The 20,182-nt window shown below is 34.0% G+C and overlaps 1 protein-coding gene across 3 annotated transcripts in view; it reads right to left on the bottom strand.

Annotated features, from left to right (window-relative positions):
* Positions 1–20,182, bottom strand: part of LOC128983012 (mitochondrial proton/calcium exchanger protein-like) — a 73,546-nt gene that overhangs the window by 46,862 nt on the left and 6,502 nt on the right. For all 3 annotated transcript variants that reach the window (XM_054402133.1, XM_054402131.1, XM_054402134.1), the window contains exon 2: positions 10,394–10,920. In XM_054402133.1, the coding sequence (XP_054258108.1) occupies positions 10,394–10,920 (527 nt within the window). The remainder of the gene's footprint in view (positions 1–10,393; positions 10,921–20,182) is intronic.

Genomic DNA, 20,182 nt, shown 5'->3' with positions numbered 1-20,182 from the left:
CTGTATAAACCTAATAGTAAACAATGATGTATGTTCTGACCCTTCCCTGGTCTGTGGTCAATTCATCAATTATTTTGCAGATGTTGTAGATGAAACTAAAACTTTTAATTTAGATACATCCTTAAGAAATGTTGATGACACTCTGCATCCTGTACTTCCATCAGAGAAAAGGAGCTTTAAATTTAGCTTTGTTGATGAGAGCGACATTGATAAAGTAATAAAAAAAGTCTCAAAAATTTTCATAGTGCTGAAAAGCTAAGTATTAATATTGACGGTATTTTACGTCATGCATGATAATGATGAGTATTTTAGTTAGTTTTATTCAATCACTCTTGACGCCATTCCTGTATTGATCCTGTACTGATATGAATAAAGTTATATGAAATGAAATTTTTAACAATTAGTTCTGAAAAACGCTTGCTAATAAAGACCTTTTTATTTATTTACAGTACAACAGAAAAGGACATACCGATGAGCAATGAGGAATACCATTGAGCATTGATTAATACACGGTTTCGCCATAGACAAAAAGAAATAAATATAGACTGTCAGCTGTGCTGCGGTTAGCGTATATTCCGGCGCCAACCGCTAGGGGTAATGTGTAGTTACGGCGCACACCACTGCATCATCAAGCGCTAGCGACCGTTTCCATAACAACTTGGTAGTTGGGAGTAGTGTTGCCAACTTTGGAGGAATTCACCGGAATTGGTGTTTACTGACTTCTTTAATATTAATCAATAAAATAATTTAAAATGCCATATTTTATTGTATTTTGTTAAACGTATATTTTTTTTACTTTTGTAGTTTCATTACAATGATTCAAAGTTTTTCTTTATTAATCCATAATTTTAGGAAGTAGTTTATTGGAAGGTTTTGTTTTATATTTGCAAGGTCAAAATCTAATTAACCAGGGTGTCTAGTATGCGGGGAAAACGGGAAAGTCAGGTATTAGTATTGAATTTCAAAATGGTCTTGAAAAGTTGGGATTTAGTCTTTATTTTGATATCAAAGTCGGGAAATTTCATGATTTTATCTCGATCGCGCTAGACACCGATCACGTTTCCGTGACGGCGCAAAACGATGATGATGTCCGCGGGAGATATCCTTAAACCGTGACCGTAATATTTATGCTATAATAGACGTCGTTTTCGAGACCGCGGGAAAAATGATCACGTCTTTTCTGCGATCGCGTAAGACGATAATGCCTACATGGCCGCTGAAGATGTTCACAATTTTGCCGCAATCGTCGACGACGATGACGTTTCGTGACCACGGCATTCAATGATTATGTCTACACAGCCGCGGAAGACGTTCATGATTTTGACGCGATTGCACTGCTCTCGCCTGGTTCAAAAATTATTTATCTGACAGACGTCAAGTAGTTTCCATTTGTGGTGTGAATAGTGATGCAAATTCAATTGAGTATGGGGTTATTCAGGGAAGTACTCTGGGGCCTATACTTTTTCTAATATATATAAATAACATTTCAAAACTGAACCTGGATGGTGAACTATTTTTATTTGCTGACGACACATTAGTTTTGTTAAAGGGTCGTTCATGGGAGGATGTCAGGTCTAAAGCTCTCCGTGACCTCTGACTTCTAAAAAAATGGCTAGATCAAAATGTGCTCTCACTTAATGTGAACAAGACTAAATTTCTCCCGATTTCACTGAGTACAAGCACTGATTATTGTCTAGACAATTTGAAGATTCATTGTTGCGGCGACCATAACAGTATATCTTGTAATTGTGAATACATTGAAAAAGTAGATTATAACAAATATTTAGGTGTTTATTTTGACTACCGAATGAGGTGGTCAGAGCATGTAGATTTTCAGGGTTGCCACAGTAGTGGGATGATAAAATGCATGCAGAATTCATGGTTTTCATTGGTAGTTTAGAAAAATTCATGGTCGATGCGCTTATACAATTTCAACACAATTGAGTTTTGCCGATTTCATAAACTGACGTTAAAGAGGCAGTTTCTTTGTGTGTTACTTTTGAATAACCTTTCATACCTAATATACAGCTTTTTAGAGTGATTTATAAACATTCAAAACAAAGTTGAAAACAAAACAGGTCCAGCTATTCTATACCAGATATTGAAGAAGAAGAGTAAAATATATTAAGTCTAGGTCTAATTCAGTCTTTCCACCGAAATAAAACTAAAATCCCACTCACCCAGCCAAAAAAGTCCTGTTTTATCCCCCTACATAATTGTCATAAAATGTAAATTCTGGTTTATCTTATTCCACAACATACTAAGATATGATGATTTTATCCAAAAAGCTAAAAAAAAAAATCAGGCGTCAGAGTTGGAAATTCGGTTTTATTGCGCACCCCGTTTCAATTCAGTGAATGGTCTAAAACTTCTGTTTTTGTGATTTAAGTCCCCATACCCCTTTTTCATACGCGGGGGTAGGCCTACAAATAATTTTTCGGACCATATACAGTCCTCGGGAAGTCTCAGCTGACTCTGACATCAGAATCTTTGAATGACTTGGAATGAATTAAGCAATTGTTTCTGATTGTGGAACATGTTAAATAATCATCTCCACACAGTATTTTCATGGTGTTCGTTTCTATGGATTGTTTTCAAATAGGAAATATTCTTTATTTGGAAAATTAAAATGTTCTGGTTGAATAATTGTTACTGATTTTGAAAATTCATGGTCCATTTTAGAAATCCATGCATAATCCATGCATAATCCATGCCTTTTTTCATGGTCACAAGAATTCATGCATAATTCAAAATTTTTGAGGTTTTCATGGCTGGTGGCAACCCTGATTTTTTAATGAAAAGGATTCGTAAATACATATATGCTTTTAATCAACTGAATGTCATTTTGGACGAGGAGGACGTAAAGAGAGCTTATTTCGCTTATGTACAATCCTTCATTTCATTTGGAATTATTTGCTGGGGAGCATGCTATCATACCACCTTGGAATCCTTGAATGTGGTACAAAGATCAATTTTGAAAGTAGCTTTTAGAAAAAATAAAAGGTACTCCACTGATGCGCTATTCCGTGAAACGGGAGCATTACCAGTTAGACATATTTTCATTCAGTTTCTTGGTTCAGGGTTCATTTTCATCAACACTACACAAGATATTCACACAATGTTGGAATATCTGTCCCTCAGCTACATAAGTCAGTTCTAACTACCAACTGTTTTTATGTTGCTCAGATTCTATATCGAAATCTAATTCAAAAATATAATATTCAGCACATTTTTAGTTTACCCTCAATACAGAATTTCAAAAAACAGATGCTTGTTTTACTGCACACAATTACCAATGAAAAGGCCGAAACTTTGATCAGACCTAACCTTACTTGACCCTGACTAAACAATCCTTGACCCTTCGACCCCCTCGCCGTCAAATGTCTCCTGTCTTAGATTGCACTGGCTTTGGTTGTCGTCGCCGACATTCTCTTATCCGCTAAACGATCAAGTTAAATTAACAAGGCTTAAAAATCTTCCCAATTTTAGTGTGTGCCCTCAATTTGCTTAGACTGATAACCGCCAGGCCTACGCACAGGCACCTGCCCATGTAGGCCTATCCCATAAGTAAGGCAAATTTCATTTTATTTTAGAAATTTTGTACTGTTATGTTGTATAGCTACTCTCTGTTTTAGTTTATAATTCTTGGGATAAATAAACGTTTTCAAAATTCATTTTCATTTTCAAGCTATTTCTTTTGATTGCTAAATTGCTATTAGTTTTGTAGCAAATATTGCTATAAAGTATATAAACAGTAAAAGAAAGTCTTCATTATTGAAAATACAACCCGCATTTCTGAAGCAAGATTCAGTAATTTCAAACTGATGACAGTAGCCTATCCTACCCAGTGTATCCACCCGACCAAAAAAATGATCCCGCTTGCCAGGTCGAAAAATCCTGTTTAATCCCGCTTTTGAATGATGGAAAATCCCGTTTTATCCCGCATGTTTTTTTATTCAATCCCGGGTGTTATATTTGACGTACCATGATTAAATAGTTGTGTAAACATTGCTATTATCTTTTGCTACACTAGTTTAATAAATTGTAGTTCGTTTTCCCCTCAAGTTAAATAGAAAAAAAATAAAAATATACGCCATGGCTGAAAATCCCGTTTTATCCTGCATCCCGTTTTAATCCCACTCGTGGTCTAAAAATCCCGTTTTCGGGATAATAATCCCGAGAATGGAATCACTGATCCTATCGTACAGTGATTGCCTAGGCCTGTACACAAGTCCAGTTACAACTATAATAAGTAAATTATTACTTAGGCTTGTATACAAGTCCACTTTTAACTAAGGTGTGTATATTGTCTAGGCAGAAGTACAGTTACGATTACAATATGTAAGCCTTAAAGCCTAGACTGCTTGGCCTGGTACGAAAGTCCAGTTATAACTAAGTATAACTAACGCTACTCTATAACATCACTGTTCAGGTAACGGTAGCCCCCATTGAGTGTCTACTCTAGTACGTGTATAATCAATGGACTAAGTATGTTTGTCATCATGGATGAAGTATAACAAATCACTCGGATTTTAGAATTAAAATATTTTTGTTTGCTTTCATTAATTTAATTCACATGTTTCAGCTGACCGAATAACGTCTCTAAATAAACATTTCAAGTCTAAATTACTTAAAGAATGATATAATAGCCTACAGTAGATAGTTTTTACGAAAAACTACTGAAAAATTAATTAGTGATTTGTATATTTTTCCCATGTAGTGGGTGGGTAAACTAAGCTTTAAAATGACACCTCATTTATAGATATTGTTGAAGAATTAAGGAAATTATGGCCTACCAAAAAAAAGGAATTATATCAGGAATTACTTTAGGAATTATAATATATAATATAGATTAAATGATTTACCAGTAGCTGGCACCATTGCAAAACAAGTTCCAACAATAATTTTTTGCACGCCTCTATGAGCGCCACCTAGTGGGTGAATACATTAGGATGGTTTCATCTCAATAAACAATCAATTTCAAGTAGTTGCTAGTAACGGGCTACTGGATGGGCAAGCCTCAATGTGGATTAAGATCTTAACTTGTTGGCCTATTTAAACAGGTATTTCTTTTGCGGTAGGAGGCAGTAACAAAATTTGACCAATCCCAAACTATAGTTCAATTTAAATATAGGCCTATTGTTATGTTTTAACAATGAAGATTTTTTTTTTGCATGAAGAATGCTAGTAGGCCTAATGTTGTATTTTTTTAGTTACAAAAATGATCTTATCTGTTCCGAACATGAAATGAAAATCATTTATTTACACAGGCAAAGTTAGGGCCACGTGGCCCTTTCTTACACTTAAATTCGAAATCGATGGATTATTATTGGATTTCTAATAATATTTTGAAAAAGACTATAGGGTTTATTAGCTAGTGTCTAGCTTTTATATTGAATACCTGTATGAGGGAGGGATATTTTTCTCCATCCCTCAAAATATCGAAAGTAATCCCAATATTCAAAAATGGTGATAAAAACCTGGTTCAAAATTATCGGCCTATTTGAATCGTTCCTATTTTTTCCAAAATATTTGAAGCAGTAATGTATGATCAATTAAATAATTACTTTGAAACAAATAACCTATTATCAAACTCCCAATTCGGCTTTCGTCGAGGTAAATCCACAACCTCAGCAATTCTCACTTTAGTTGACCATTCTCTCGATAATTTAGAAAGGAAAGAATCTGTGTCATTAGTCTTATGCGATTTAAGTAAAGAAAGCTTTTGACACGGTTCCTTTTGATATCCTAACTAACAAACTACGTTTTTATGGCATAACTAATGATGCCATGCTTCTAATTTCTTCGTATTTATGTAATAGATTTCAATTTGTATCGATTAAGAATAAATTTCTAAAACTGAAAAAGTTGAAACCGGTGTTCCTCAGGGCTCTGTACTAGGGAAATTTTTCTTGAACGTCTACATTAATGATCTTCCTATAAATATAAATACACAATCTGTTATATATGCGGATGATACAACTTTACTCGCTAACCATTCTAATTTAACAACCCTGCGCTTAATTAGTCAAGAGGCTGAACATAGAGCATATGATTGGTTTTCTGCAAACAGACTATCTTGTAATTCTGATAAATCACAATATATAACAATCAGTCTCAAAACAGAGGTAAAATTTGAATCAGTTAAACTTTTAGGATTTAATTTGGATTCAAAATTAAATTGGTCATCACACATAAAATCTGCTTGAAACAAAATTTCAAGAGTGAGGTGCTTGCTGTGGAAACTTAAGGATTTAGTTAGTCAAGAATATTTAAGATTGGCATATTTTGGACTCTTTAATCACACATACTATATGGTCTTATTTTGTGGGGCCACTCTCCACATATTAATGACATCCTTTTTACTCCAAAAAAAGGTGGGTCGAAGCATTGCTGAAGAATGCTCAGATGCACACTATAAACCCCTTTTCATTAATTTCAGAATACCAACCATAGTAAATCTTTATATATTCCAAATTCTAATATACATACAAAGTCAAACTTAGATCAATTCTCTTTCCGAAAAGACATACACAAACACTATACAAGAGGTAGGGATAAAATAGATATTATATTGCAGCACAGATTAGCAAAAACCAAACATTCACATAAATTAAATTGTATAATTTTTTTTAAGCTGCCTGAAGAAGCAAAATAAGTTTCTTACAGTATTTTTAAAAATAAACTGTATGACTGGATTGTTAAAAATCCCTTTTACGAAATTGATGATTTTTTAAGTTGTGAAATAAATATTAGATTTTGAAGAGTAAGTTGAAATAAAGCTTTTATTTTCATGTAAGTGGCTATTTAAATTTAGATATATTGTACTGTAAACACTGAATCACCTTGAATCTATGTATAACAAATGACGTGTCGTATTTATTTTGTAAAGATCAATGGAAATAAACATTTCTTCTAATTTTTATTCTTAACCCTTACTTTAAAATATGATACGGTACAAATATTTTAACAAAATCAGTTTATACAATAAAACAAAACAGAAATCATAGATACAGAAACTTTTAACAAAAATCTGTAAATTTTAAATTTTACAAATACTTACGTGAACACAAACGCGCACACACACACACACACACACACACATACATACGTGTCAGCGATCGCCCATGCTCACAAGTCCCTAGGAAAACCTACCATGGCCATGCTTTTTCAAAATAGAGAGTTTTTAGTGCTGCCACATACCGGGAACGACTATCGAGGGATTTAATAGTTAAAGGGAGATCGTTCCAAAGACAGCAAGCAGTTATAACAAACGCTCTGTCGTAAACTCCGGTCCTATGGTGAGGCATACGCAAAGTCAATGATGCATGGCGTGAGTATTTAATACTTTCTTCAGCTACAAACCTAAAATCATCCACAAAATATGTTGGAAAATTGTTTTTTAAACCCTTTACGGACGGGTGACGGATATATCAGCCTAAGTCTTTGGCGATAAAGGACGGGTGGCAGATATATCCGCCTTCTCTTCAGACAGACTGGCAGGTGCTTGAGCAGTAACCAGATGTTTTGCGTGTAAAGTTCTTTTATTAGTCTATGGGTGTTGGTAAATAAATAATGTCCAGGGTTTACAATAGTGAACACATATAAACTTTTTATTTATTTAATTGTACAAATATGGTTATAAATTTAGATGAAATTCTTATCTCAGGGTTCTAGGAGTACCGTGCCGGCTCAAAGTAGGCTTATGTGATTTTGGATAGGCATAAGCCTAATGTCCATCAAAAGTTACAGTTCAATTAGGTAGGCTATACACTTTTGAAAAGATGAAAGTTCAAATTTTGAATTTAGTAAAATGATAATTTAGGTTAAAGTTCAAAAACGGCAGAAGTTAATAGAAATTTTGCAATGTAAGTATTTTAGGAAAGTAGGCCTAAGTCAAGTTCAGTTTGATCTCACCCAAAAGTTTATACAGTCTTCACCACAAATATTTCTTGATGTAGTAATGATAGGTATTAAGTAATTGAGATAAATCTCGAGGTTTAAATAAAAACTGTTAAGTTAAATCACCAATTAAAATTTTCAAATCAGATTCCTTACTTGCTTCTTCATCACTTACTATGCAATTGAAAATCTTGATGTTAAATTTCATACATCTGTTTCAACAATTAGTTCACTGGTTTCTTGATGTCACTATTCACTGCTACTTTTATGATTGGTTGGTTGGTTATGTATCGAGAGTATTTTAATTATACTTTTGAAAGTGAAAGAGAAGAATAATTTTGTAAAATAATTCAAACTGTATAAATAACTTCCAGTGATTACAAATTTCAGCTTATTAAATGATAAAGGATAGTGTTTGATGAGAATGTGAAATATGGGAATTTACAATAGGTGAAACCTTTTGCCCTTTTACTGTATGTAAACACATGTGATAATTTAGAGGTATTAATTTAGCTAATAGTAGGCCTAGGTGTTTGGATACATAACACATGGTTTATAAACATACAACTTATATACAAATTCAAAAGTAAACAATGAGGATAATTTTGGAACATCTCACGCGGTACTAAGGCGCCACTTTCCTGCTCTCTCCATGGCTGCGCTCTCTCCCGCACTCCCCCCTCTCTCCCACGCCTACCCCTCTCCCGCGCACCAACCACCTCTCCTACGCTCCCCCCTCGACGTTTTGTGCTCAACCCTACATTGTCTTTATTTATTGTTTACATATTGTTCTTTTATTTATTGCCTAACGTTGTCATGGTCACATCTTCAAATACGGGTGGCGGATATATCCGCTGCTTTTCTACTCATCCGCGGACGGGTAGCGGATATATCTGCATAGTTAAAAACGAGTAAAAAATTATTTTGACAATATGAAGTGATCCATTGTGTTAATTTTATGTATACTTGTATAACAATACACAAATATGGTAAATTAAATTTAATTTTTTCCTATAATTTTTACCTGTTCTATGTCACAATTTTGCCTATCCGGGAAGGGTTAATATTTAATAGGTTAGCAAAAGAATTTTGATTGATCCCATGTCACATAGCTTTAATAACTTATAATGAATGTAGAAAGGGGTGATGTGCTCACTGCGTCTTAGATCATAAGTGAATCTTAGGCAGTAGTTCTGAGCGTGTTGGGAGAGCATCAGCGAGGTTTTGTCATGTCATTGATCACAGAGTTGCAGTAAGTGAAGTGGGGAAAAACAAGTGATTTAACCAGGTGTAACTTTATGTGCAAAGGCAAGAAATGTTGTAACTTTTTAAGTGAGTGGGTTAATGCAAACACCTTTTTACGGCAGTCTACAACCACATTGCCCCAAGTAAGTGTCGAGTTGATAGTAAGTCGTAAGTTTTGACCTTGAACATGTGGCATTTGCTGAGCTCTGAGCAGCTACTTGCTGAATCACAACTGGTGAACTAGTGTGGATGGGTGTGTTTGGACGTAGAAAATTAGCATTAGGGGTGGATAAAGTTCAAAAGTTCTTGAACATTTCCAAAAGGTTTTTGGCTGAAAAATTCTTTCTTTAAATAGATTTGGCCTGCTGATTGGTGTGTGTCCGAACGAGATGAGTTTTTAATCTGATAGGAGAGGTCTGTATTATAGGGCTGCTAAGCACTACGGTTTTCCCTAGTAGTTAAACATCACTACCAGCAAAGTTTCCTTGACATCAATTGCTGTCTCTGTGGAAACTATGAACATCCAATGACAGTTTTGTTGTGCAAACATGTACGGCCTTCTTTGAACCCTCTTGGCTACATTTATATATGCACAATTTTTAAAATGAAACACTTTTCTGCTAATATATCTGTCAACTGGAAAAAGATTTTGTCTGGGGTTGACCCCATTCTTATAGAAACTAATCTCAGAACGTGATACGTACTTGGCTGGAGAATAAATTTTCCTTCACAAGGTGTTTGTATGTCATGCCAAGAAAAATATACCAATATTATTGGAGACTGACTAGATTAGAAGTGGAAGAAGTAAGGAGCACAACACTGGTCACAAATTTGAGCTAACATGCTTGGATGCGACGGGAGCTTGGTGGAGACCTTAAGTTAATATACGGACAACTATCATTTTATCTTAGCTCGTTTTGTGCATTTTAAACTTTATAAACTTGATTTTATTTTCATAGGAATAGTGCAACAAAAAGTAAAATTAATGGGACATAATTAGGTTTCATGTAAATGTCTTATACAAATAAACTGTTAACAACAAAACACACATTAATATACCCTATTTAATTAGCTTTAAAAATTACTAATTTTACTAAAATTGCATTTTTTATGAAGGTTTCGTTAAAACTGCACGTTACATTACAAAATTGCTTTAATTTAAAGCTGTAACCACCAGTGTAAATTGAAACCTGATGTAACTTAGAACAGTTCTCTGTATAGAAAATTGGGGATTTTTAATACTTACCAGATTGTATTCTCTCCTTGACAATGTACCTCCGTTCAGAACCTTCCATACAAGAATGGATGAGACTTTGATGTCAATAAAGAGTAGTTTGAATCCATGGTAATAATGACGAACCTCGTCCATTATTTTTTGACCAATGGACTTCTTCACAATGACTGTTTCTTTATTTACAGAAGGTACAGCACTAGCTACATCTGATTTCTTTTCTGTTAATACCTCTTTGGCTTTCTCTTTAATTGCTTCAGTTGTTTCTTCAATTTTTGATGAGGGTCTATTGGGTTCCCCAAACAAATGGCTGGTAGTTTGAAAAGTCCTAATATATTGATGATGACTAAATCTGACAGATACCTCTGGTTTACTGGTAAGGCATGTCCTGAAGGGAGCATTTTGATGCTGTGTCGATATATTCAAAATGTAAATTGGAGGAAGGATATTTTTTGGCACAGTAGTACTGTAATGGAGATGGTTCAGAACAAGACATCCCAATTTTTTGTTGCGTTCCATTGTTAATTTACATTTGCAGCAACCTAGAATCAATGAAAAATATCAGGGGGCCATCAAAATACAGTAGACCTTATCTGGACTACTTGGGACCGAGGACAGTCATGATAACAGTTTTTCTAGTTAAACCAACGTCCCCAAAAACTCGTTAAAACGGACTGTTTAAATGCATACTGTACTGTATTTGACTTAAATTTAGGAGAGCATTGTATTTAGACACGTAATTACTGGTCTAAAATCTTTCCCACGAGAACAGTCGTTTCAGTACCGCCCACTTCCTGCCGATCTAGTCCGGTTAAACCGATGTGCTGATAAAATTGTCCGGTTAAAGATATGTCGTTTCCGCTGAGTGTAGTCCGGTTAAAAGGTGTCTGGATAAGAGGGAGTCTACTATAATACATATTTTTGGGTTGAACAGTAGAAATAACTTAAACAAACAACAAAACTATTTAAGTTTATCTTAAATATTCATTGTTCAAGAATAGGCATGCGGATGATTTATTCCTACCACCATATTAAATACCCCCGCTGAAGCAAACCTACAGACTAAGCGAATTTCCATTCACCAGTATTGGATTTTCAATTAAATCTTTTTAAATAACATTAGGTTTAACAAGTACCATGGTTTGCTGCTACAGGGAAGGTAATAAAGTGTGATTTTGGTAAAATATTAATAGCTTAGTATAAAATAAATAAATTTGCCAAGTTTGATCAAAATATATACATTAACAGGCAAAATACAACAGTTTACTTAGTCTCCATAAGAATAACATGGGAATTTTGAATTTACAATTTATTAAATTTTCTTTGTAACCAAAAACTGCACAAAAACACTCCAATGTACTAAATTATTTGTTTTTAAGCTCTTTGAAATATTGTAAAGAGAAATTGGAAAATTTTATGTTTTGATGGTCAAAAATGAGAAAACCAAATTTTAACCCAATAACACCCCGTTCCCATAGTCCGATTATAGTGGTCCGCGAACTCATTCAAGTTTATCCCGCCTTACACCTCCAAGCCAAAATTACTCAACTAATAGCGTTCACGGACGTATATACAAATATATGTACATATATATATACATATATTATATACATATTATATATATATATACATATATTAAAATTTGAACGAATAGCGTTTTTGGCCTCTAGGGACATCAAAATGAAAAAGTATAGCCTATCAGTCCCGGGCCTGGGTCTTACCCAGCGAACACAGAATAAAAATAGAAGGGCCATGCGCTATACAGGGTGATTGATATAAGTGTGCCAGCCGTTTTATTCGCAAACTATAAGAGATATCAAAAAAAGTTAAATGGTAAGTGCCTTGGATTTTTTATTTAAAAAATTATAGTCAAGTCAACAAATTTATTTTAGCCGCCATTTTTTCAATATGGCCGCCAACTTTGATTTTTCTTACGGAATACCCTGTATTTTATGATGTATTCTGGTAGAAAAATTAATTTTAAGACGATTTTATTCTTGTGATTTTTTTCATAAACCTAACCGTTTTAAAGATAATAATGGTTAAAGTTTTGAAATTTCTGCATGAGAAAGAGTTTCGAAGCAAGCATGCGCTGTTTAGCTCGAAAACCATTCAAAATTTCACAACTTAAACCATTATTATCTTTGAAACGGTTAGGTTTATGAAAAAAATCATAAGAATAAAATTGTCTTAAAATTACCTTTTCTACCAGAATACATCATAAAATACAGGGTGTTCCATAAGAAAAATCAAAGTTGGCGGCCATATTGGAAAAATGGCGGCTAAAATAATTTTTTTGACTTGACTATAATTTTTTTAATAAAAAATCCAAGGCACTTACCATTTAACTTTTTTTGATATCTCTTATAGTTTTCGAATAAAACGGCTGGCACACTTATATCAATCACCCTGTATACAACCATTACTAGGATTGTCGCCAGTCCGCCATCTTTGGGGTGGCATCAGGTTGAAAGTAGCGCTTAGAAACGGAGAATTTTGTAGTGCGCGCTTTTCATTAACACCGCTGTTTGACATACTTAGAGTCAAGATAAAAATTTGAAACTCAGCAAAATTAAACTATATTAATTGTGGATGCTAATGGTGCAATTAAAAGTATTAATTCTAACCTCAATGCAATCTTAATACCTAGTTGAAGTTGACTGTTTGCAGTAATGTTTAAATCGTGACATGAAAAAGTTACTCAGTGAGGAAGTTTTTTTATTTTTTGGTCAGGAAAGTTTCGTCTGTGGAAAAGGTTTGAGAGCATGAGTTAAACCTTAACATATGTTTTTGGGGGAATTTTACGATCTTTGGTAATCAAAATAAATTAAGTTGAAGAGGGAGTAATATCCGTCCTACGGTGCGGCGAGGACCAGGCGCTGAGCGCTGCCACTGCAACCAGGTTCTTGCATAAATAAATACAAACTAAATATACGTAAATAAAATAAAATTTATAATAATAAACCTAAACTAAATAAACATAAATTTTCATGTGATACAGGCATGTGAATCGTAAATGGAGAATTGCAACTTCATGCATAAAAAAGAGATAATGGAAATACAAAGTTTGGTCGTTACCGACGTGTATTTATTTTTAAATAATGGTTTATTACTGTATTGTGTAGCTTATTTTAGAAGCTTGAAAAATATGTTAGCTTTATACACAAACTTACAGCCTTACTATTCAACCGATTAAAACCTCTCTTCTTTTAGTTTTGAGATTTGAATGGCGGTGCAATCTTACAGTGAAGTATCTTTTACAAACAGATTTTATTAAAAGAAGTATAATATGGCTATGTTCAGATTCCATTTCAAAATAGTGCTCTCCTGTTTTGAGGCATTTGCAAGACGTACAATATAAAGTAAAACATAAAACAAGCAGGGTGTGTGCGACTATGCCAACGAATACGGTACGGTGTGCGCGCACCACTACAGTGACTCATCCGCAGCGGACGCCATCTTGGTGGCGGCAGCGGTGTAAAAGTGGCGACAGCTTTCGTCTCGAGTGGCCCTTCTATTTTTATTCTGTATTCGCTGGTCTTACCGTGCCACCTAAGGCAATAGCTACCACCCCCCTTCCTTAAGGGAAATTAGCTAAAAGGAACATGAATGATTTGTATATGGTAGGCCTAACTCAAACTATAGTACCTAACTCAAATTTTCACATAATTTCCTTGAAATGTGGTACCTTGGTAATTATCATTGCTAAAAGTAGTTTTATAAGTCTATGATTTGATATCCTTGATAAGCAGAATATTTGCAACCAATAATATAAACCTCTTTTAGAGTAGAACCTCGACACTCTTTATATTTCAACTTGGGCTGTGACGACGTGACATACCAACAGCGACCAATGACTGATTTGCCAAGGTCAGTTATCGGAGCCCATTTATCGTTTGCGTACATGCACACTACCACCATTTCTATAAATAGCTACCCTTCCTACCCTCCCCTGTCTTTCACAGTAAGTGGATCAAATCAGATCGCTTGACACTCTGCAGAAGTTATGATTTGCTTTTGTTTTCTTTTAAACTGAATGTTAGGTTTTGCTGACATAAGATGTAATCAATTAACTGAACTGTTTTGTTATTAATTTGATTTGAATCTTGGCAATGAACTTGATCAATGAATGCCAACTGTGGTAATTATATCAATCACAGACATCTTGTTAAAAAAGTATTTTTCCCACTATGGAGATACTAAATAACAACCTGAATACAAAATTGATTGACGTTTTCCCTAGGAAACATCATCATTTTCCTATATAGACATCGAATTGAGTCAACCTATGATTTGTTTACGTATTTAATAGGCTAAATGAAACTGGCCTAGGGCCAATCAATATTTGGGTACAGTTCCGCAGAGAACCTGCGATATATTATCTATTTTGATTCGGTTCAATATATTGTTTCTACAATAGGCTATAATTTGTTTATGTAACCATCGAATTGAGTTATTATCTATTTACTTTTTTACTGATCTAGGTAAACATAGCCTAAAATGAATATATCAATAACTTAAGATAGGTACACAAACAAAAGGTAATTAAGTTATAGGTTTTAAAATTGTTGAAATTTCACGCTGGTTCCAAAAATGATTGTATCAAAAACGACCCATTTACCCAGAAAATCGGTATAACCCAAAAAAAATTTTATGGAAAATGACATTGGGAATGGGCCTACTGAAATTGTTCAGGATTTGATCCTGAACAAGAATATGTCATTTTTATTATGATCTGACCACTACTATAGGCTAAGTTAAATATCGCCGGAAAAGCCAGCCCTTAGCTACTCCTTTGCTACCTCCTTTGTTTTTTTGAATTTTCCTAAGATAGAGAAGTAGCTATTACCGTAGGTGGCACGGTAAGACCTGGAGCCGGGACCGATATGCTTTTTATTTTGATGTCCCTAGACGCCAAAAACACTACCTATTCGTAAAAATTTTTATTTATGAATATAGGCTATATGGGTGAATTTCAAATAGAGAGAGAAAATGAAAGCAGAAAAAGAATATTATTTTGTTAAAATACATTCTTTATTGACCCAATAATAAACAAAGTGTTACATTATACATTGCTAACCACAGCAGAGCTTCAATGTAAGTTTTTCTATTTTTTTATGAATATTTGTCTTATCAACTACAAAGACAACAAATATCAGGTCCCTAACGTTCCTAAGTCCCTAAGTCTGAAAAAAATAGTAAATTCCTTTGAAAATTAAAAACAATGTTTATAAACATCTAACTTGTTTCCTGAATAATGCATATATCATATAATTAAAATTAAAATTTTTGATCATAGGTATGTAAAAATAAAACATTAATAATGGGAACAACCTGAAATGTTCACGTTTTTTATTAAAAATTTGGAATATTTAAGTATTTTTTTCTTTACTAATTTTTAACTACTTTGACCAAAGAGAGAACAAACCATTAAAAATAATACATCAATAGTGTAATATATTTTTTTAAATTAATTTTATATTAATTTTCGTGAGCGTTAGCGATCTGATGTGGCGTTAGTGACCTGATGCGGCGCTAGCAAAACAGACACTTTTAAGGCTTTAATTATGGCACTCAGCAAAGTAAAGAAGTAGTAATTTATTTACTGAAAATGCAAGTCATTTTCAGACAATACAACTTTTTGTACAAATTATCTTGTTTTAGTAATATTACTGATTTTAGAAAACGTTAGCGATCTCACCAATAGAAATACAACATTAGTTGTCATCACCAAAGTAGGCTACTGGTAAGAGAGTATATTCATTTGAAACAAAGAAAGGTAAAACAATAACACACTCATAACAACTAAATCTACTGGATCTGTGATGAAACAAAGAATGGGTATAAAATCAGGTCAAAAACGTCAGCGACCTGAGCAATAGCGACCTGACGAATTTGGCAGTCTTTGTCTATAGTGCCGTTGTAACAGCTAAAATGGCGGTAAACAATCGTTGTGACAACAATGCAACACAAAAACTATGATATTCATTGTTAAAATAATTTTTATTAGCATAAATAATAAGTTTATAGACGTTAATGACCTGACAGACAATAAACATAACAACAACACTTAGCTCAATCGATATTATTTGGCGAATAAATGGAAAATGAAATCCGGACAAACACTGCATAGTCCACTCTATCCATCTGTCATGGCGACACTGATGGCTCTGGCGGGACTATAGGAGCGCTAGCGGTGATTATGGCAGCAAATTTAAATTGCCATCAATACTTGGCATTTTACCGGGGGACTTACGTTTACATGCTAAAATTTTGTTTTAAAATGATAATTTAACTGTAAAACACTTAATAGGGCTTAATTAAGACACAGAAGAATGTTCTTATGTTGGTAGTATTTATGGAAGAATGTATTTATGTTGGTTGTACAACATAAAAGGTTATTTATTTTTATTTTTTAAATTTAATAAACTGCTTCAAGTTTCTCTATGACGTCTTGGGGACAGTTATTGACCTGACAAAAACGGCTTTCAAATATTGTTTAAATATTAATATATGATAAATCCTTTTATAAAATGTATTAATTATATTATTTATACATGAAACAATTAAATAAAAATAAGTTTTGGGTTTTTTTATTTAGAGATTTTTTTGCTGGGACATAAATTCTCTCTCAATTTGATATTCACCCATACATCCAATCAAATTAGTTTGTATGCCACCCCTTTTATAAAACATAATAATAAACCCATAACTAAGTTATAATAACTTATCACCAATGAAAGTACAAACGCAAACGTATGAACATCAAGAACGTAAACAATCACATCACATCTGTTGCACCATATATTGCCAACAGTAAGTTTACAAATGAAATTAATCATCCCCTTGTCAATGTCTAATATTAAGTTACAGAGAGAATAAGAAAACGATTATATAGTAAAACTGTAGACTTTTAACAAATAAAACATAACAGCAGTTACATAATACCTACGATATAAATACGGTAAAACAACTTTCAATGATGTAATATTTGTACACCTTTTGTTATATTTCTACTTAACTTTTTAATTTTAGTTTATTCTTAAAATAATCATATGTTATTTTAACCATAACTTATTATAAACATTTCCAATTACGAAACACTTACTAACTACGCAACAATTAGGCATAATTATTTACAAATCAATTTAATAACCCTTTGTGTGCCTCGAGCGAGTGAAACAATTTTATTTGAGGTTTGCCAGGCCTACATGTGGTGTTGCTTCTAGGAATGCCGGCCATTTCTCCAAATAAATGTCTCCCAGGTGGAAATCTTTATAAAATACTTACAGTAGGCCTATTTATTAACATTTTTGGCCTAAATTTCTTTTTTCTGTTGATTATTAGATTGTGCATTGTACAATACTAGTTTTAGTTGGAGTTTCACAAGCTAAAATAAAATATTTTCATGGACAAGACAGAGAAATATGGTGCAGTTTGTTCCCATTTTCAAAGTTTTAGTTAAAATAACAAAGTTGATTTAAAATTATTCATTGACATTCAATTTTACATTTATTTTAAAGAGCATCTTGTTAGTTTGGCTGAAATGTGTTCAGCCGTTATTGAGCTATAAAGTGTTATTATATTGTTTGCATTGAAGTTGATCCCAAAGAGCTTTGATCGCTCTGCTCAATAAATACATTTGTTTTAGGTTAGGTACATGATTTCTCTTTAGTTTTTAATCCTAAGGTTAAAATAAGGCTATGTTATGCACTTTAGACCTTTGGCACTTTTGGGGGAAACAACTCTGTCAACCTGAACATCGCGATTGAACATTGCGAAACCAGTATGGAATGCTTGGTCACATGCAAAAAAGGTTGACATTGCAGTCAATGACATGGCTCGGATTGTAACTGGGTGTTTGAAACCAACCCCAGTACACAAACTCTATCCTATCATAGGGATTGCCCCTCCATCAATCCAACGTGATGTCGCTGCCAACACAGTTTAGAAAGGACTAAGCAAGAGACAGACCCTCGTCACCCATTACACGGCCACCAACCTGCAGAGCGACGGCTTCGGTCCAGAAAGAGCTTTTTATCACAAACACGAGTCCTGAATGGATCACTCTCAAGCAATCAGGTGGCAAGGTGGGAGGCCACGTTGACTAACCCTCCCATACCAGCCAGGGAGGAACTGGCTCCTAGTGGAGGCCCTCATTACACAGTGTGGAAGACCCTAAATCGAATCAGGGTCGAGGTACCAAAATGCAAGAAAAACATGCAGAAATGGGGTCTCCTACCAGACAAAGAAAACATCTTGTGTGCGTGTGGTGCTTTTCAGGATCCTGGCCATCTGCTGATCTGTCCACGCCTAGACCAGTCTTGCACATTAGAAGATCTTTTACAAAGCCATATGGGTAGCTAATTTTTGAAAAGCGAAGTCTGAATTCTGGACACGGAAAGTAAGTAAGTACCAGTATCGCAAAAGCACTAGAGTTCTATGATTTTTGGGTTTGAATGTTTTTACTTTTTAACTTAATATGTGTTTTTCTTATTATTCAACTTAGTCCATTTCCAACAATTTTTTTGGCAAATGCCGTTTTTACCCAGAAAATCGGGTTTGAAAAATTTTACAAAATAGCATGTGCCAAAAATGACCCATTTTTAGTAGGCCTAAACCAAATTAAATATAATCCAACCTAACATAATTTTACCTAATATAATCAAATACAACCTAACCTAACCCATGCTCAGGTTAACAAAGTGTCAAAAATGACCGATTTAGGATAAACCAACGAGGTAGGGTTTAGGCTAAGTTATGTTAGGTTAGTTTAAGTTAGGTTAGGTTAAGTCAGATTAGTAATAGGTTATTGACACAATTACCAGGCAAATGTGCCAATATTTAGTGGTTTTTAACGCTTTTGCGATTTTCGATTGCGCTTTTTGGGGTGAAATAAGTGAGGCCTAGGCCTAAAACTTTGGTGTTTGCCGGGGTAGACTTCCGTATCTGTTGGCACAAACAACCGAATTAAAATTTTGATTATTTGATTGTTTCATTCGATATATTGTTTGATTAGTTAGGTTAACCTTACCTAACTAACCAAACGATATGTCGAATAATCGATATATCGATCGATATTTTTGTTCGGTTGTTTGTGCCAACAGATACGGAAGCCTACCCGTTTGCTGAAAAGTGAAAAAGAAAAGTGTTTGAAATTGCCAGACGAGAAAAATACTATTAACTTAAAATGGACCTAATAAAATATTTTTTCAGAGTGAAATAGGCGTTTCCCCCAACAGTGCGAAAGGTAAAAAGTGCGGCTGCACTTTACTTTGGGTCCTACACTCATTCGAATGAAAATAACGATCGATATATATAGATTAATTGATTGTTTCATTCGATATATTGTTTGGTTAGTTAGGTAAGGTTAACCTAACCTAACTAACCAAACGATATATCGAATGAAACAATCGAACAAACGATATTTTCATTCCAATGAGTGTAGGACCTAAAGTAAAGTGCAGCCAAAAGGGCTTAAAAGTCTTATTTTCTTAAGGCAAAAAAAATCAATATAACATAACTTAAGTAGTAGGCCTAGGCCTATAAGCTCAGTAATAGGCCCTACCAAATAAAGTCCACTCCAAATCTAGGCCTAGTTAACTTACTAACCTAGACTACTTACTTAAGTAGCCTACTTACCTTCCTAGGCTGCACTTTACTTTAGGTCCTACACTCATTCGAATGAAAATATCGATCGATATATCGAATGAAACAATCGAACAATCGATATTTTCATTCGGTTGTTTGTAGGACCTAAAGTAAAGTGCAGCCTAAGTAGGTAAGTAGGCTACTTAACCGTTC

The sequence above is a fragment of the Macrosteles quadrilineatus genome, unplaced genomic scaffold, assembly GCF_028750875.1.
Source record: "Macrosteles quadrilineatus isolate MER2022 unplaced genomic scaffold, UCM_ALF_1.0 Scaffold_1__1_contigs__length_201487025, whole genome shotgun sequence".
NCBI classification, from domain to species: Eukaryota; Metazoa; Arthropoda; class Insecta; order Hemiptera; family Cicadellidae; genus Macrosteles; species Macrosteles quadrilineatus.
This window is presented reverse-complemented; position numbering and strand designations above follow the sequence as displayed.